Here is an 18,787-nt window from a genome sequence, read left to right as displayed (position 1 = left end):
AAACTTTTATAAGTGCGCAGAGCTTCGATGGTAAATACGCATGCGTAAAAGAGATGTGTTACCTGTTCTGCGAGGTCAGGAGGAGATTCAATCAAGGCTACTACCGCCCTGCGCGGCGAAGAGACACTTACTCCTCAGCACTTGGACATCCCGCCCTGCGCGGCAGAGAGACACTTACTCCTCAGCACTTGGACATCCCGCCCTGCGCGGCGGAGAGACACTTACTCCCCAGCACTAGGACAGCCCCGCCCTGCGCAGAGGAGAGACACTACTCCCCAGAGGGAGCCACAGGGAGTCAGTGAAGCAAGACAGAGAGAGAGAGCGGGGAGAAGGGGCAACAGAGCAGAGAGGGGGCAGATCGAGGGGATGAGGTCACTGACTGGGGTTAGAGAAGGAGGAGGGGCCAGTCGGGAATCAGGACGTCGGGAGAGGCGGATGGGGAGTGGACAAAAGAGGGGGCACCAGAGGAAACAAGGAGGGTGGAGAACGAAAGCGAAACTGGGGAGGGGAAGGATTGTGGATTTTTTTTATGCGTTTTTCTATAGCGCGGACTTTACCCGAAGGCGTCAGAGCGCTTCACAATAGGAACAGAAAATTACAGGTGAACAACTTAAAAAAGCAGACGATAAGTTACATGAGGTAAAAGTGATAATTGTGAGCAAACAAAATACATGAGGTAGCAAACAATGCATTACAGGAGGAAAAAGTGGCATGTGTGTTACTTTGATTTCCTGTTATATGTGATGCACTGCTCACTCTCGGTCCCCACTCCCCTCTCCCGTGATTTCTTGATGCCTGCTACTCATTTGTCTCCCCCTATCGTACGTAACAGTCCTTATATTGCTTGGCTTTGCCTCGACTCTTTTTCGTGTTTTTCTTTGTGTTGTTTATACATTGTAAAAAATGGAAACCTTTATTTATCCTCTCTTGCCATGGGCTCCGGATAACATCGTGCTTCTACGCTGCCGGACCCTCGGACTGTCGGCTGATGAGCTGTGCATAGAGTTGTTATTGTTATTGCATGTAACTGACCGGCCTCTGTGGTTGTAGGTCTGCAACTGTACTCTTTTTTACGAAATAAAGGTATTAAAAAAAAAAAAAAGAAAGGGGGGGGGAGAGATGACCCCCCCCAACTATCGGCTAATTTCCCAATTAGGCAACATCTGGAAAATCTTTGGGAAACCCTTACAGTCACGACTCGAGACCTGGACAGAGGAGGACAATATTGCCTCTACTTCTCAGGCTGGATCCTGAAAAGGCTAAAGTAGAATCGACCAGGCTCTGAGGTTGCACATGATCTGTATGAAGTTTGTGTCCCTGGAAACTCCCCGCTCTACTTGGTCTTAAGAGACCTAAAAACAGCATTCGATTCTGTCGCCGCTCCGTCCTTCTGAGTCTTCTGGAGGAAGGAGGTTCCCAAGCAACTATTTGAGTATCCGAAAGGATCTGCAGCGGCAATCATTCCAGAGTAAGATTTGGTGTAAAAGAAGAATGCACAGAGAAGTTTGAAATAAACATTGGCGTTAGGCAGGGTTGCGTTCTTGCCCCAGCTTTATTCAACATTCACATCAGTGGAACTGAATTCTCTCGGGAATCTTCATCTTGATGTTCCGATATTGGAGAAGGAAAATATTCCAATCCCGCTGGTTGCAGATGATGCAGTAATATTAGCGCGTACTGAAAAATCAATGCATCAACTTTTGGAAGGCTTCGAGCTATTCTGTAAGGTACGGAAGTTAATAATCAATAAAGAGAAAAATATATGATAATTATTCATTAATCAAAGGTATTGTTGACATTCAGGATTAATGGTAAACCAACTAAGCGACTTTAAACATGACTACCTCTGCATACGAATGGATGACCATTTATATTGGAAAGCTCATGTGGCGAAGGCGGAAACAAACTTGACACCACTATTCTACATTTTGCTAACTCAAGCAGCAAGAGACCAATAAAACTAGCACTGATGCATTCAAGACAAATGCACGTATGGCCTGCGCTTATGGTGCTGAACTGTGGGATTTTACGAAAGTTCAAGCTCTTCTTAAACTGGGAAACATCTTCTTGTAACATGTACTAAACCTGGGTCCTGGAATCCCACTGACAGTATTAAGAGCTGAGCTGGGGTTCACTGGAGGATCTCCCCCCGTAAGATAACGGATACGAGTGTGGTCAAATCTATCCTTTGCATCATATAGTATGGTTCCGCAGGAACTGCGACGATGCAGGAATACAATAATTTACTCTGGTTCAAGCACGCTGAGAACATTCTAACGTACACTAGTTGAGTAGAGAAATAGAATCATCTGGAACTAATGAATAAGGCAACACTAGAACTGGCTAAAAAGAAATATTGTGCATTCACAAGCAAGAAGCAAGGAAAGGCATCCTTCCGACTAATTACCAGAAAGTAAAATGTGAAATGTGAAATGTGAACTGGGACCAGTTCAAGGACTTGCTGTTCCCTCCTGAGAAAATGGCTTTACATCTCATGTTCAGATTAGGAACTCTTCAGGTGCGGACCTTAACTAAATCATGGGTAAAGCCCCTGGAGGCGGAGCTGACACATGTCCCCGTACATAACGGGGCCCTGAGTCATTTATGCATTTTAAGCTGCTGCGTTATATGTCGCATAAAATCCGTAGGTACTACCTACGTTCACTTTTTCTAACACGTAATCTGAGATGCTGCAGTGCAGCACTTTTCTTATGTTATAGAACTGATCGTAAGGAGATTTGCCAGGCAGTTGCTTCGTATATGCAGACCTGCTATATAGACAGCAGCGAAGGAAGTGGGTACAAACCATAAACCAACTGTAGTGATGGTTTTGAAATTTTCCGTTCATCTCGGGGCGCTGTGCTCGTCCTTTGATAAATTTGCCCTGATAAACCGGGGCGTAGCTCGACTCCAACATGAAAGGCACTGGAGAACCTTATGGACTGGACAGAGCATCGAGAGGTATTGTTGCTCATTTCTACTTGTACCTTCACTTTCTAAAATGCTCGCTTAAGTGTTGGCCGTCTATTGGCCCATATCTGAGGGTTTAATTTCTACCCGGCTGTCAGCAAAACAAACTATTTGGACAATCCTTGTTTTTTTAACACACTAGGTAACGTCTGCGCAGCAGGCTTGTGCTCTTCTTTTATTTCTGATGTTTATAAGACAGCTGTCAGGCTTGCTAGGGGTTTGCTTGCTCTGAGTAGGCAACAAGCAGACGGAGACGCCGGTATCTGTACCTATGTACGTGCTTGTTAGCTGGTACGCTTTGTAAGATCTAATGACCGCTCTATCTAATTGATTGGTTTTAAAAGTGATGTACGTCATCTATTTGCACTAGCATTTTACGTCAGATCATGGATTATGCGCAAAGTGTAGTATTTGTATGAACTGTGCTTAAGTCGTTTTAAATCGACAAGAATTGTGATTGTTTTATTATCTGCTGTAAATAATGCTGACAATAAACCTTTGCTATCAAGTACCACACCTGCAGGAATGCTCAGTGGGTTGTGCGAAGCTAGATTTAACATGGTCATCTGTGGAAGTGTGTCCCTCCAAAAATCAGAGTAGATCATACGGTGGGGGTCAAGAAAGGTTTATCAGCATGGCACAAGTCGGGGGTAGCCACAGTTTGAAGGGGTCCCCCACTATTATCTAGAGACTTGACTCAGTTCCATCTAGCTCCTTAGCCTGCGACTGTTTGTTTGTGTGAGCGGCGCAAGAGAGGAACAGAGAACTTGACAAAATTAGCCCTTCTTTGCTTAATACACAGTAAATGTGAACCACTTTGGGGCTTAGGGGCTGGATAAAGAATAACATCAGGAAACAAACGCAAATTAAAAGCACATTTTATTTATTTGCTGAAAATTGTTTAAAAATGTAATTTCAAAGTTCCACATATCTGTTTAAAAATATTTACACTTTCAGTCATTTCCGAGTTTAGTTACAAACTAAAAGTGGGAAAAACATATGATGTATAAAAACTGAAACCAAAAACGTATTTTTACATTATTATATGTTTCTTGTTTTTTGTTTTTAAAACAGGCCGTCAACCTTTCACATACAAATTATTATAAGGACCTGACATCACTTCTTGTGATGTCACTACATGTGACGTCACTGTAATTTGCATATGATAATGCGCTCCATACTATTTTCCTTACTTGTGCCCTGTTTATTGGCATGACATGGGTCTATAGGTATTAAAAATAAACATATAAATTCACAGGTGTTCAGCCCGTTTCTCTGGTGATGTCACTCATTGACATGTATTCGGCTGCTTCTTCTATTTTTAGGTGAGTACATATAACGTGCCGTTCCCTCTCCTTCCATTTCTCTCTATTTCTCGCCCCTTTCTTTGTCTCTCTCGCTCTCTTTATCTCTCACCCTCTCTATCTCCCACACACTCCTGTTAGCGTTAGCTTCATGAATGTCACTGCCACTTCTGGCATTCATACGACAAATCCTTTAGAACGTTTGAGGACAAGGGACAATCAAGTGTGGGAGACGAGTTGCTGGGAGTGCAACTGATTGTCCTGGCACATATATGCTTTTCATGTGGGATTTCGCTATTTCACCACATTCTTCAAACAGAGTCGGCTGCTTACAATGGCTCAATTCTGGTAAAAAGAAAGAGTTTGGCAAGTCACAAACTGAATAGGGAGAGCCATGTCGGAAAGGAGCCACGGGTCACACTTAGTTATAAGGCCCGAGGCACGAGCTGATCCAGCAACCGATAACAGTGTGTAAAAGATGCAGCAAACATTACTTAAAAACAAGGTATGTGCTCTTTTATATCTAAAAACAGGTTATTTCTTGAACACCTGTGCTTCGTTTTAGTTCATTACATATACTGCAGTGGCATTTGTTAATAGCAATACATACATTTTACCAATGAAGCTTCCATCTCCAGAGCCCTGACAACATGTCCACTCTGGGTGTGTTTGGTTTATAGGTTTTATCACTAAGCCGACAAGTTATCTGAAAATACCACTGTTAGTCCCAGTATTGTTCAGTGTTGCTTTTACAGGTAGTGTGGTCAGGTGCGATTGAATGTTTTCCTTTGTATCTCTTCTTCACCAAATAAAAATCAACAATTTTTCTTTTCTTTTAGTCCACATTGTGCTAGCCTCCCACTGTGTATCCTGGTACATCATGCTGCTTTGCTATGTGTACGGAAGTGAACAATCACTGGAAACAAACACTTTTATAACTCTGCAAATACTGTTATCTGTTTTCCTTCTTTACTGCTAGTCCGGTCTTCTATCATCTGGCATTTCAATGTCCCACACAATTTGAATTAAATTTTTTTCCGTAATTCATTCCTCTCACAATAACTGCACTGTTCTGCTCTTGTCTTTGTCTCTAAGGGGTCAATATTATTTTTGATGTTCTTAAGTTCTTTCCAGAGTCTCTGTGTTCGCTGATGTGTTTGGAGGTTTGATAAGTTACTAAAGCTTTTCCTACATTCACTGCCGTTGAATAGTTTTTCCCAAGTGTGTTTTTGCTGATAACTTTGAAGGTGTGATAACTGACTAAAGCACTTTGCACATTCACAGCACTTGAATGGTTTTTCTCCTGTGTGTGTTCGCTGATGAATCCTTAATGCTGAAGAGCCGCGAAAAGTACTGTCACATTCACTACAATGTTAGGGTTTTTCCAGTGTGTGTTCGCTGATGATTTTGTAGAACTGATAATTGACTAAAGCTCTTTAGACATTAATTACACTTGAATGGTTTTTCTCCTGCGTGAGTTAGCTGATGATACCTTAATGCTGAAGAGCTGCGAAAACTACTGTCACATTCACTACAATGATAGGGTTTTTCCCCTGTGTGTGTTCGCTGATGACTTTGTAGATGTGACAATCGGCTAAAGCTCTTTGCACATTCACTGCACTTTAATGTTTCTTTTCCTGTGTGTGTTCGCTGATGATACCTTAGTGCTGAAGAGCCATGAAAACTACTGTCACATTCACTACAATGATAGGGTTTCTCCCCTGTGTGTGTTCGCTGATGTGTTTGAAGGTTTGATAAGAGACTAAAACGCTTCCCACATTCATTGCACTTGAATGGTTTTTCTCCTGTGTGAGTTTGCTGGTGACGCCTTAATCCTGAAGAGCCGCAAAAACTACTGTCACATTTACTACAATGATAGGGTTTTTTCCCTGTGTGTGTTCGCTGATGTGTTTGGAGGTTTGATAAGTGATTAAAGCTCTTCCCACATTCAGTGCAGTTGAATGGTTTCTCCCCTGTGTGTGTTCGCTCATGACCTTGTAGTACTGATAATTTACTAAAGCTCTTTAGACATGCACTGCACTTGAATGGTTTTTCTCCTGTGTGAGTTCGCTCATGATACCTTAATGCTGAAGAGCTGCGATAACTACTGTCACATTCACTACAATGATAGGGTTTTTCCCCCGTGTGTGTTCGCTGATGACTTTTTAGGTATGATAACCGACCAAAGCACTTTGCACATTCACTGCAGTTGAATGGTTTTTCCCCTGTGTGTGTTCGCTGATGTCTTTGTAGCACTGATAATTGACTAAAGCTCTTGACACATTCATTGCACTTGAATGGTTTTTCTCCTGTGTGAGTTCGCTCATGATACCTAAATGCTGAAGAGCTGCGATAACTACTGTCACATTCACTACAATGATAGGGTTTTTCCCCCGTGTGTGTTCGCTGATGACTTTTTAGGTATGATAACTGACCAAAGCACTTTGCACATTCACTGCAGTTGAATGGTTTTTCCCCTGTGTGTGTTCGCTGATGTCTTTGTAGCACTGATAATTGACTAAAGCTCTTGACACATTCATTGCACTTGAATGGTTTTTCTCCTGTGTGAGTTCGCTGATGATACCTTAATGCTGAAGAGCTGCGAAAACTACTGTCACATTCACTACAATGAAAGGGTTTTTCCCCTGTGTGTGTTCGCTGATGAATTTGTAGGACTGATAATTTACTAAAGCTCTTCCCACATTCACTGCAGTTGAATGGTTTCTCCCCTGTGTGTGTTCGCTGATGACCTTGTAGTACTGATAATTTACTAAAGCTCTTGACACATTCATTGCACTTGAATGTTTTTTCTCCTGTGTGAGTTCGCTGATGATACCTTAATGCTGAAGAGCTGTGAAAACTACTGTCACATTCACTACAATGAAAGGGTTTTTCCCCCGTGTGTGTTCGCTGATGACTTTTTAGGCCTGATAACCGACTAAAGCACTTTGCACATTCACTGCACTTGAATGGTTTTTCCCCTGTGTGTGTTTGCTGATGAATCCTTAATGTTGAGTAACGACTAAAAATGCTTTCACATTCATTGCAATGGTATGGTTTTTCCCCTGTGTGTGTTCGCTGATGTGTTTGTAGATTTTCTAATCGATTACAGCTCTTCCCACATTCACTGCACTGGTATGGTTTTTCCTCCGAGTGTGTTCGCTGATGTCTGTGTAGGTGATGTAACTGACTAAAGCTCTTGCCACATTCACTGCATTTAAAGGGCTTTTCTCCTGTGTGTGTTCGCAGATGAATTTGTAGGTGTGATGACTTACTGAAGCACTTTGCACATTCACTGCACTTGAATTTTTTTTCTCCTATGTGGTTAGACAGATGGCTTTGTAGGTGTGACGAGAAAGTAAAACACTTTGCATATTCACTGCACTTGAATGGTTTTTCCCTTGTGTGTGTTTGTTGATGTCTTCGTAGGTTTGATAATCGACTAAAGCTCTTCCCACATTCACTGCATTTGAATGGTTTTTCTCCTGTGTGTGTTTGATTGTGTCTTTGAAGGTGTGATAACTGACTAAAGCACTTTACACATTCACTGCACTTGAATGGTTTTTGTCCTGTGTACGTGTGCTGATGAAGCTTGAGTAGTGATGACAAACTAAAGCTCTTGCTGTATGTGTATGATTCTTCTTTCTTGGTTAGTGTCTGTGGGTCGGGTATATAATGGTCTATATCCCTTGACTGTAGTTCCTGATGGGCCAACATGGCTGATAAAGCACTTGTGATTTCTCACACACTTTAAATGTGTGCAGTATTTTGCACGTTTGATTTCTGTTTTAACAATAAAATACAATAGCCACCAAATATTTGCCACACTCCTAATACGTAGAATGTGTCTTTGTAGGGGATTGTGCCTTTAGATTGGATTATGGCTGTGGACGCTTGCAGGTAAAGATGTATCTTCCTTCTGGCTGGTGCAAATTGGGACAGTCTGTTGTATTGTCGATAGAAGAGCTCCTCTTTCCTTTACCCGTCAGTTGTCTGGCTCCGCTCTGTTGTGCTTTTCGCTTGTTACTGTGGTTTGGCCAGAAAGAGTTTACAATTCACCTAGAGCACGGAATGATGGCTTGTCTTCATTTTAGAAAATAGAGCACTGCGGTAATCACATCATACCGATACATTGATCAAAGTTAGTATTTGACACTTGTTTATTCAGGAGGTGGTTTGTTATTGTTGTTGCCTTAATTTTCCTAAGGTCATTTCTTCGTCTTGTGGCGTGGAGGTGCACAGCTCAGACTCTTACAATCACTGAACTGCCCTTGATGCTTCATCCGGGATCTGTCAGTTTGTGTGCAGGTTCCTCTGTCGCCGACTGCGCTGATGTTTTCCTGAATACTGTAGCTCAATATTTCTGCTATTATTGAAGATTTACAGCATTCGCGTTATTATTGATGGTCAATTCATACATTCAAGGCTTGTTATCTGTAGGATGTAAAGATATTTAAAATTACTAAATTGAAACAAAATAGAATGAGAAATCACAATATTTATCTGGTTGTAAAAGACATTTCAGGGGAGATTTACCAAATCTCCACGCAATGTGGCGCAGGCCTCCCCCTGTGAGGCTGCACTGCATGACAGGGAGGGAGCAGGAGAGCACCATATTTTCAAAGATATGGCTCTCTCCTTCCCTTTCCCTTGCGCCGGCACTGATTACAGCAGCCCTGCGCCATGCACACACCTTAGCACCAGAGCGCTAGCGTGTGTGTGTGTGTGAGCCCAGCATAGGTTTTCTACAGGAAGGACACCCTTCCTGTACAAAATACTATGCCTAGACATGAGGGAAACCTTTTCCAACCTTGTATGCATGTTGCACAGTGCAGCACGCATGCAAATTCAGAAAAGGAAGGAGAAATTAAAGCATTTCTCCTTCCAAGCGCCTAGTTTAAAAGGGTGCAGTTTTCTCACGCTAAACCCAATCTACTGTATTTGGTAAATTGAGTTTAGCGTGAGAAACAATGGGGCAGATTTATGTCAGACTTGCGCCACGTTTACGCTGCCGTTGCGTCACGCAACGGCACGGAAACGTGGCGCATCCCTGCAACCTATTTACAACGTGACGCATCTAGGCAGATGCGTCACGTTGTAAAGCCCTGCGCCACATGAAACCTGCGTCAGGTTTCATGTGGGCGTTCTGTCGCAGGTTGGGCGTTCCCTCGTAGGAAAGCCCCATAAAACTGACGTAGTGAAATCTATAAGATTTCACTGAGTCAGTTTTACGACGCTGTTGGGTCAAATCCTTACGCCTGCTTGAAGCAGGCGTAAGGAGTGACGCACCACGTTATGTATGGGTGGCCTCTGTACATTGCAGGAGTTGCGTCGCACTTGCGACGCTACTCCAGCAATGCGCCTCCCGTACACCACAAGATGCGTCACGCATCTGCCCTTCCTTGCACCATGGTGCGCCGCAATGTAAATGCGGCGCATCTGTGGTGCCGCAAGGAGGGAATTGCGTGACGCATCAGTTCTGGCGCATCCCTGCTGATTTGCAGAGATGCGCCAGAACTCATAAATCTGCCCCAATGGGTGGTTGCACGGGAACGCCCATGCCCCACCATTGGCAGGCCCCAAGGTGCAAAGTAACGCGAAGCAGTGCAGTGCGATGCTTCACATTACTTTTACGTTATTTGCTGGAAAGAAAATTAGGAAAAAAAGATTTTGCACTCTTTTGTGCCACTTTTGTGACGCAAACACGACGCAAAATCTTAGTAAATCGCCCCTTCTTCTTTACTGCCTTTGAACTTAGTAGGGAATATTTCATAATACACAAATATTTAACTAAAAGTTCTGCTGATCAGGTGACATCTTATTAATGTCTGAAAACTAGGTGATTTAACAGTGTTCACTGAGTAACTTAGCAAAGTAAGGGTGCTCGGAGCTCCCAAGTGCTTAAGGTTTTGCTTAAGATAGATGCATACGGTCAAGATTTAATTCAAACAACAATAGAGTTTAGAAAAAGAGATGGACCAGGCGGGGCTGCAAAATTTCCAGTAACTCTTTACGAAGTATACAACGAAAGTAACTCCATTCACACACTTCTCATTTCTTTCCTATTCACTTAAGATTATCTCAAATACCAACTCCTGTCTTTACCTTGCTGTTCATAGGTCACCTTTGACACTTTCAACAGCTCCCTTTGTTCAAGCCTTTTTGGTTTCGTCTAACCTGGAAGAGTGGAACATTATTGTGGTTTGTCGGGGTTTCCTATCGCCATAACATCTGTCCATCTCCCTGAAACTAGTGCAGCTTACAGCACCCGGTTCTGGCCCGGAAAGTCTGGATTTTCTGAGCTCCGTAGAACATTAAGACAGTTCTTCCGCATCTAACACATACTACAAGACTCCAAGAGTCCACGCTACAAGTGCTGCTGCAAGGTTTAATTAACCCACTGTATCTGAACATCCCCTGGCAAATGCCAACTAGAGAATAAACATCCTGCCTGCACCAGCAGAGTGCAGAAAGCTTTTCAAGCTCCTCGAGATACATGGACTTTCTCTATCTGTCGTAACTGAAGATGTTAATCCTTGGCAACATCTATCGCCTTTGGACAAGGTCCTCCATTTTACTATCAGAATGTAACTCATCCTGCGCAGACACAAACCCTCAAGTCTGTATTGCATGAAGCTGGGTGGTTCTCACGCAAAAGAGGGCCCTCCACAAATTACTGACATTTTCTTACACCCCCTGGACAGCCGTGGCAACACACAGACCACCCACACCCCCTCAGGGATCACGATTCCATATTCCAGGATGAAGACTCAGATCTTTCAACCTTCTCTGTTACCGTCTTTGGAACGGCCCGTCTCTGGGATTCGTGGAAGCTCCACACTCAGTGAGCTCAGATTTGGCTTGCAAAACCATCTCATGAGAGTGCAAGAAAAGAACATTAAGTGACACGCACTGCACAGAAGTGTAAATATATCTACCATTATTGTTCCATGTACCATTGTCCTAATGCTGATGTTTTGACATTAATTTTTTGCCGTCTATCACAGCAGCTTCTTCGTTTAAAATCTTACGCAATAGTTTGTTTTCCATCATACCTACTTACCTATGTACTGTTTCTGACCCTACAGCATCTCTGGCAGACATGTTGTGCTGTCTGTTGCCACATAAATAGGAAGTAGATTGTTACTGCAGGAAGTGTCCTTGCAGTCACATGCACTTGATTGGGATAAAAGGTACCATGTTTGTTAGAAAAGCAGCAACTATTGGAATAATAACATACCAAAAGCCGCACATACAGTGCAATAACACAGACCAGGTACTAGAAAAAAGTGATGCAAACAATGCAATAACACAGGCCAGGCATTGCAAGAATATGACACAATCAGTGCAATAACACAGGCCAGGTACTAGGAAAACGGGACTCAAACAATGCAATATCACAGGCCAGGCATTAGGAGAATCCGACGCAAACAATGCAATAACACAGGCCAGGCACAAGGAGAATCTGATACAAACAATATAATAACACAGGCTGGGCACTAGGAGATTCTGATGCAAACAATGCAATAACACAAGCCAGGCACTAGGTGAATCCGAGGCAAACAATGCAATAACACAGGCCAGGCTCGAGGAGAATCTGATGCAAACAATGCAATATCACAGGCCAGGCATTAGGAGAATCCGAGGCAAACAATGTAATAACACAAGCCAGGCACTAGGTGAATCTGATGCAAACAATGCAATAGCACAGGCCAGGCACTAGGGGAGCAAGCTATCTTATCACCAGCAACGGACACCACAAGCTCTGCGCAGCACCCTGGTGGCACAGGAGTTCCAGGGTCCACGTCGGAAACGCCGCTAGTGCCATCAGCCTACCAAGGCGCTCAACCTCAGTGTGAGGACTGCCTGCCCCAGCATCCCTTGATGTCACCGCGCTCATACCGCTGCCTCTCCCCCCGCAGTGCGGGACGCGCGCGGGCGAAGCCTGGGCCAAGGGCTGTCCCGTCCTTGCCCTCGTTGCCAGGAAGAGGCAGGGCAGGGCTACCCCCCTTTCCACTGGCATTAGGCATCTTGCCTACTCAGATTCGCTGGACATTCAAGAACTGTTGTGGACAAGTCAAGGTACTGTTAACGCGGTTATCTCCCAGCATTGCCCAAACTACTCTCTTTGATTCTAAATAATTTCGCTCTCTCTCCTGAGGGGTTTGCGGGGCCGGTATAAGGGTGGCCTGCGGGTTCTCATTGTCCACGGGGCCAAGAGGCCTGTTCATTGCTGATTGTGTAGACAGGCTGCTTTAGACTTAACTTGTACTATAGAGGTAGCATGGGGAAAAGGAAATCTATGGAGGGCAGTGGGGGAGGGGCGGGAGGGATAGTAAAGGGAAAAAGGCTAGGAAGATACAGAAACATGCAGGGAGTAATTGTGTACTGGATAGGATAGACACCCGCATTAGCGAGTGCGAGGGCATATTAGTGACAGATACAACCACCCATGTAGCAAATACTAAATCCCCACAACGCTCTACCCAACCAGCTAGTTTAAACAACCCTACTACAGCCCGCCAATTAGCTATTCCAGCTATGTTTCATAACCCACTAAAACAAGCGTTGTCATAGCCATTGGGTCTCGCCTTTGGGACCTTATGTGTTTATATATCTACTAATCAGAGAGGAGAATGATCACTTGTCCTGCATAACCAGGGTATGCAGTTTGCGTTCTTACCAGTCCCAATTTAACCCTCATGCACGTGGGTTTGGTGGTCGTTCGAGCGGTTTATCTTGATTCTCCGCTGTCCCTCACACGTGTGTGCATAATCATTGGGTCTTTTTGTTTTATGCACCCTCCACCAGGAGGTTGTACCCTTGGTTAGGATCAGTAGTGATCAGTGAAAGGTAAGTGAAATAGTGAAGTGAATGATTTAAAATTTAAAATCTCTATTTCCTAGAATAACGTATTTATTAGTTCTGGATTGGAGATGATAAAATTATTTACAAGTGATAGAGAGTGATTATGACTCTCTCACATTAGCAATAGTGGGGTAGGTCGACATGTTTCAGCCCTCTTCTACGTACGTCAAGTCTTGTAGGAGGTTTAAGAGGTCTCTTGTGTCCTTAAGGTAGGTGGGTGTCGTCTGTACAAGCGGTTTTAAGTATTGGTCAGCAAATTGTGATAACGGTTCCAATACTGAGCCTATGCCAGACACAATTGGTCTGCCTGGTGGTGGCACTCTTGCTTTGTGGGTTTTAGGTAATGAATAGAAGTAAGGTACCTTTGGGTTCGAGGTCTCCAGAAATTCAGCCTCTTTCTTGGAGATCCAGTTGTTGGTTTCAGCCTCAGTCGGCAAAAGTCAAATGAAATAAGGATTTGGGGGCTATCCACACAGGCAGTCTGTAGCCCGCCATTATAAACGTCAGTAGGAATGCAAGAGTTGACCCTGTTCTTGAGCTGGCGACAGTCGGATAAAGTATTGCTATTTTTTAGTTGTTACGCCATTTGGCGTTGATCGTTCCTGGTCATTGAACCAGTGTTACCAGTCATAATGTATACCCATACCCCTTACCCTTGTCTAGTCTCTATGTTTTATGTTTTTTGAATTACAGGTACATAAAGACCTTCATGAAGTCATTATGAATAATACTTCATAAGCAGACTATAGCAAACTAGGATACCCCAGTATTGCTTCACTTGCAAAGAGACGCTCAAAGGTCTCTTCACCCCCTTTCACACTGGTCCTGAAGAAAGCCCATCGACCATCAGGCAACAAAGGGCTGAAACATGTCGAGCTACCCCACTATTGCTAATGTGAGAGAGTCATAATCACTCTCTATCACTTGTAAATAATTTTATCATCTCCAATCCAGAACTAATAAATACGTTATTCTAGGAAAGAGAGATTTTTAGTTTTAAATCATTCACTTCACTATTTCACTTACCTTTCACTGATCACTACTGATCCTAACCAAGGGTACAACCTCCTGGTGGAGGGTGCATAAAACAAAAAGACCCAATGATTATGCACACACGTGTGAGGGACAGCGGAGAATTAAGATAAACCGCTCGAACGACAACCAAACACACGTGCATGAGGGTTAAATTGGGACTGGTAAGAACACAAACTGCCTACCCTGGTTATGCAGGACAAGTGATTATTCTCCTCTCTGATTAGTAGATATATATACCCAAGGATACTGAATGATCACTCATTCTTTCTCCCCACACATTGATTTATGACCTTATGTGTTTAGCCAGAACTTTTGGCAATGTTGTAGAGCATTGTGGCTGCTGTGAATTTTGTTGAAAAGTTATAATAAAAAGTGTTAAGCATTTTTGTTACGTTTATACAAATGAAGACAACATTATAGACAACTGAAAAACCTGATAAAAAAAAGATTTAACATAAAAAATGTCTTCTACTTTTTTTGTTCTTGCACGGGTGGCAACTTTTTCCTGCCTGTTCTCATGCTTGTTTGTTATAATTTTTTTTGTTATGGGAAAGCGGGACATAAATAACGGGGGAGTGTAGGTTGGAAAACAGTAATTTAATTAGAACACAAGCAGTAGACGGACACTAGGGGAGAATCCACAGATGCCAGATTCCACGGGCAGACTGACGGGATGATTAGGTGATGCGCTGATACAAAATGGTGGTGGTGAATGAAGATTAGTGCTCAGGTGGTGACAATATATGGTGTGGATTGGAGGTACGTTGTGGATTGTGGAGTTGAAACATGTTGTTTGGTGTGTAATTATGCAGTGTGTTTTGGGAATGCGTGGAGTTGAAATGTGTGGCCTGGAACTGTGGTGTTGAGTGAAATTATACTTCGTGAAATTGTGTTATGGTGTGGAGTGCATTTATGTTGATTGGTGGTATGTGGTATGGAGTGCATTTATGTGGAGTGTATTTATGATGCATTGAGTACAGTGCAATTATATGGCATGTAATTATCTGGCACTGAGTAGTATTATATGGAGTGTATTTATGTTGCATTGAGTAGAGTGTTATTATGTCGTGTAATTATGTGGCACTGAGTGGTATTATATGGAGTGTATTTATGTTGCATTGAGTAGAGTGTTATTATGTGGCGTGTAATTATGTGGCACTGAGTGGTAATATGTGGAGTGTATATATGTTGCATTGAGTAGAGTGCAATTATGTGGCTTGTAATTATGTGGTACTGAGTGGTATGTGGAGTGTATTTATGTTGCATTGAGTAGTGTAGTTATGGGCGTGTAATTATGTGGCACTGAGTGGTATTATGGGGAATGTATGTTGTATTCAGTGGAGTGTAATTTTATGGCATTACTTGGAGTGTATGTTGCATTGAGTGCAGTGTAATTATGTAGCATATAATTATGTGGCACTGAGCGGTATTGTTTGGAGTGCATGTTGCATTCAGTAGTGTAATTATGTGGTGTGTAATTATGTGGCACTGAGTGGTATTATTTGAAGCATATGTTGCATTGAGTGCAATTTATTTTTGTAGCATATAAGTATGTGGCACTGTGTGGTATTATGTGGAGTGTATTAATGTTGCATTGAGTAGAGTATAAATATGAGGCGTGTAGTTATGGCACTGAGTGGTATTATGTGGAGCGTATTTATGTTGCATAGAGTAGAGTGTAATTATGTGGCTTGTAATTATGTGGCACTGAGTGGTATTATGGGGAGTGTATGTTTTATTCAGTAGAGTGCAATTATGTGGCGTGTAATTATGTGGCACCGAGTGGTATTATTTGGAGTGTATGTTGTATTGAGTGCAGTGTAATTATGTAGCAAATACTTATGTGGCACTGAGTGGTATTGTGTGAAGTGTATGTTGCATTCAGTAAAGTGTAATTAGGTGGCGTGTAATTATGTGGCACTGAGCGGTATTTGGAGTGTATGTTGCATTGAGTGCAGTGTAATTATGTATCAAATAATTATGTGGCACTGTGTGGTATTATGTGGAGTGTATGTATGTTGCATTGAGTGGAGTGTAAGTATGTGGTGTGTAATTATATGGCACTGAGTGGTATTATGTGGTGTGTAATTATGTGGCAGTGAGTGGTATTATGGGGAGTGTATGTTGTATTCAGTAGAGTAAATATGTGGCGTGTAATTATGTGGCATTGAGTAATTATATGGCACTGAGTGGTATTATGTGGCGTGTAATTATGTGGCAGTGAGTGGTATTATGGGGAGTGTATGTTGTATTCAGTAGAGTAAATATGTGGCGTGTAATTATGTGGCATTGAGCGGTAATATTTGGAGTGTATGTTGCATTAAGTGCAGTGTGATTATGTAGCATATAATTATGTGGCACTGAGTGGTATTGTGTGGAGTGTATGTTGCATTCAGTAGAGTATAATTATGTGGCACTGAGTGGTATTATTTGGAGTGTGTGTTGCATTGAGTACAGTGTAATTATGTAGCAAATCGTTATGTGGCACTGAGTGGTTTTGTGTGGGGTGCATGTTGCATTTAGTAGAGTGTAATTATGTGGTGTGTACTTATGTGGCACTGAGTGGTATTATTTGGAGTGTATGTTGCATTCAGTAGAGTGTAATGATGTGGTGTGTAATTATGTGGCTCTGAGTGGTATTTGGAGTGTATGCTGCATTGAGTGCAGTGTAATTATGTAGCATAAAATAATGTGGCACTGAGTGGTATTATGTGGAGTGTATTTATGTTGCACTGAGTGCTATTTGGAGTGTTTGTTGCATTGAGTGCAGTGTAATTATGTAGCATATAATTATGTGGCACTGAGTGGTATTGTGTGGAGTGTATGTTTTATTCAGTAGAGTGTAATTATATGGTGTGTAATTATGTGGCATGTAATCATGTGGCACTAAGTGCTATTATTTGAAGTGTATGTTGCATTTAGTGCAGTGTAATTATGTAGCATATAATTTTGTGGTAATTATCGTGACACCCGAAAGCGGACTCCATCTATGCATGCACCCAGGATCTGGGGACAACACCCTTAATTCTGCTCGAGTTTAGCATAGTGCAGAACACAAGTCACCTTAAAAAATAACACTACATCACAATGCAGTAACAATAGACTTCTGTTCCCTGAACCCAGACACCCCTCCGATCACTCATGGACTTTCCTTTACCTTTGCCCGTGTATAGTGCTCAGCTGCCTTTAGGGTAGGTTTGCGATCTACAGATACCACATATGTACAAAAATATTGTACCAAAGCCAATCAGGGAGGTTCAGTGCTAAATATGTCAGACAATGAGTGCATTTCACTTGTGCGAGTATTGTGCGCAGCCTCTCGTCGGGTGGATGGGGTGACCAATTCTCTGTGTTGTTGGCTTTATTTCATTTACTGAACTGACTGTGTTCTTACAGAATACTAACTCTGGTGTGTGACTCCTTCTGCGGCACAGTGACTGAATCAAATCATTTGACTCGATTTACAGTGAATTCAAACCAAATGCGTCTAATTAGTAAACGTGAGAACTAGAGAGAGAGGGGGGCTTAGTTTGAATAAAGGACAAGAGATGGGAAGAGATAATAGAACATTATAAGGAACACAGAAGAGCAGGTTTAAGGAACAGGGTGGAAGAAAGGGTGGAACCGGGGTACGAAAGATCGCCCCTTGAGCATCAGTTTCAGGAGCAAACTCCCGCAAGTGGTGCGCGCGCTCGTGTGAAATCTGACACAAAACAGATGGCACACTGCGCACTGCAGCTCGTAACAGCAAGCCATAGGCCTTTTCACACGCTTCCAGAGCGATTCCAAGAGGTTGTTTTCCTAGAGCAGTGCATGCGCACATGGTTTCAAAGGTCAAAGCACATCCACTGGGGCATGGTTGACAGGGTATCAGTGGATAGTTTAAAAACCAACAGCGTCAGTCCCAAAACCGGGAGTGATCCAGTAAGATAACTCCTACATTTATTCCCCTTTGCACATCACTGTTTGATACTTTAATTTAAGTAGGAAACAACATGAGATATCCCTGAACATAATGGTGCATATTACTCTGATGATCAAACAAGCTGTGAAGGCGTGCTTGAAGCAACTTTTTCTGTCACACTCTACTGACTTTGAAAATAGTGAATAAGAAACACCTTAAGTCAAACTCTAGGACGAAAACAAAGGGTGTGACTGGCACCAGAATTTTAGCTAAAAAGAGAAAGGAATAAAGCACATTGGCTGCCACCAGGGCCTGATCTCATTCCATGCTCTAGGCTTATGGGCAACATCAGAGGAAGAAGGTCCGAAATACTTGATGGCCTAATGATGCCCGGACAATAACTTCCAAGTTTGTCAATCCAGCAAGCAGGACAGGAGGAAAGGGCAAGCAAAAATCACCCTCCACCAGCAAAAGTGATAATCCCCATGTAGGTAAGGGAACATTTGTAAGAGAATGATTGGCCACCAGAGGATGAAAGCCGACTCACTGTTCTGCCCCATTTCCATTCACAGAAGGCTGCGGATAGCCTCTTCCACATCAGCACTTCAGACACTGTCCTGTTGTGTTTGTTTTCTTACGAAACTCTGGCTCAGGTTGCCCTTTTAGTGAATTACATTTCAAAAGGTTCAGCTATTTATTTAGCACG

General features: G+C 42.8%; 1 protein-coding gene across 1 annotated transcript; it reads right to left on the bottom strand.

The window, feature by feature from the left end:
- Positions 1–3,832: 3,832 nt before the first annotated feature.
- LOC144805534 (uncharacterized) lies at positions 3,833–8,694 on the bottom strand. The gene has a single exon (XM_078672069.1). It carries the CDS (start codon positions 7,989–7,991, stop codon positions 5,718–5,720), a length of 2,274 nt encoding a protein of 757 aa, XP_078528195.1. The 5' UTR covers positions 7,992–8,694; the 3' UTR covers positions 3,833–5,717.
- Between the last annotated feature and the right edge of the window lie 10,093 nt (positions 8,695–18,787).

The sequence above is a fragment of the Lissotriton helveticus genome (genome assembly GCF_964261635.1).
Source record: "Lissotriton helveticus chromosome 1_1 unlocalized genomic scaffold, aLisHel1.1 SUPER_1_unloc_14, whole genome shotgun sequence".
NCBI classification, from domain to species: domain Eukaryota; kingdom Metazoa; phylum Chordata; class Amphibia; order Caudata; family Salamandridae; genus Lissotriton; species Lissotriton helveticus.
The sequence above is the reverse complement of the archived record's forward strand: the minus strand, read 5'-3'. Positions and strand labels throughout refer to the sequence as shown.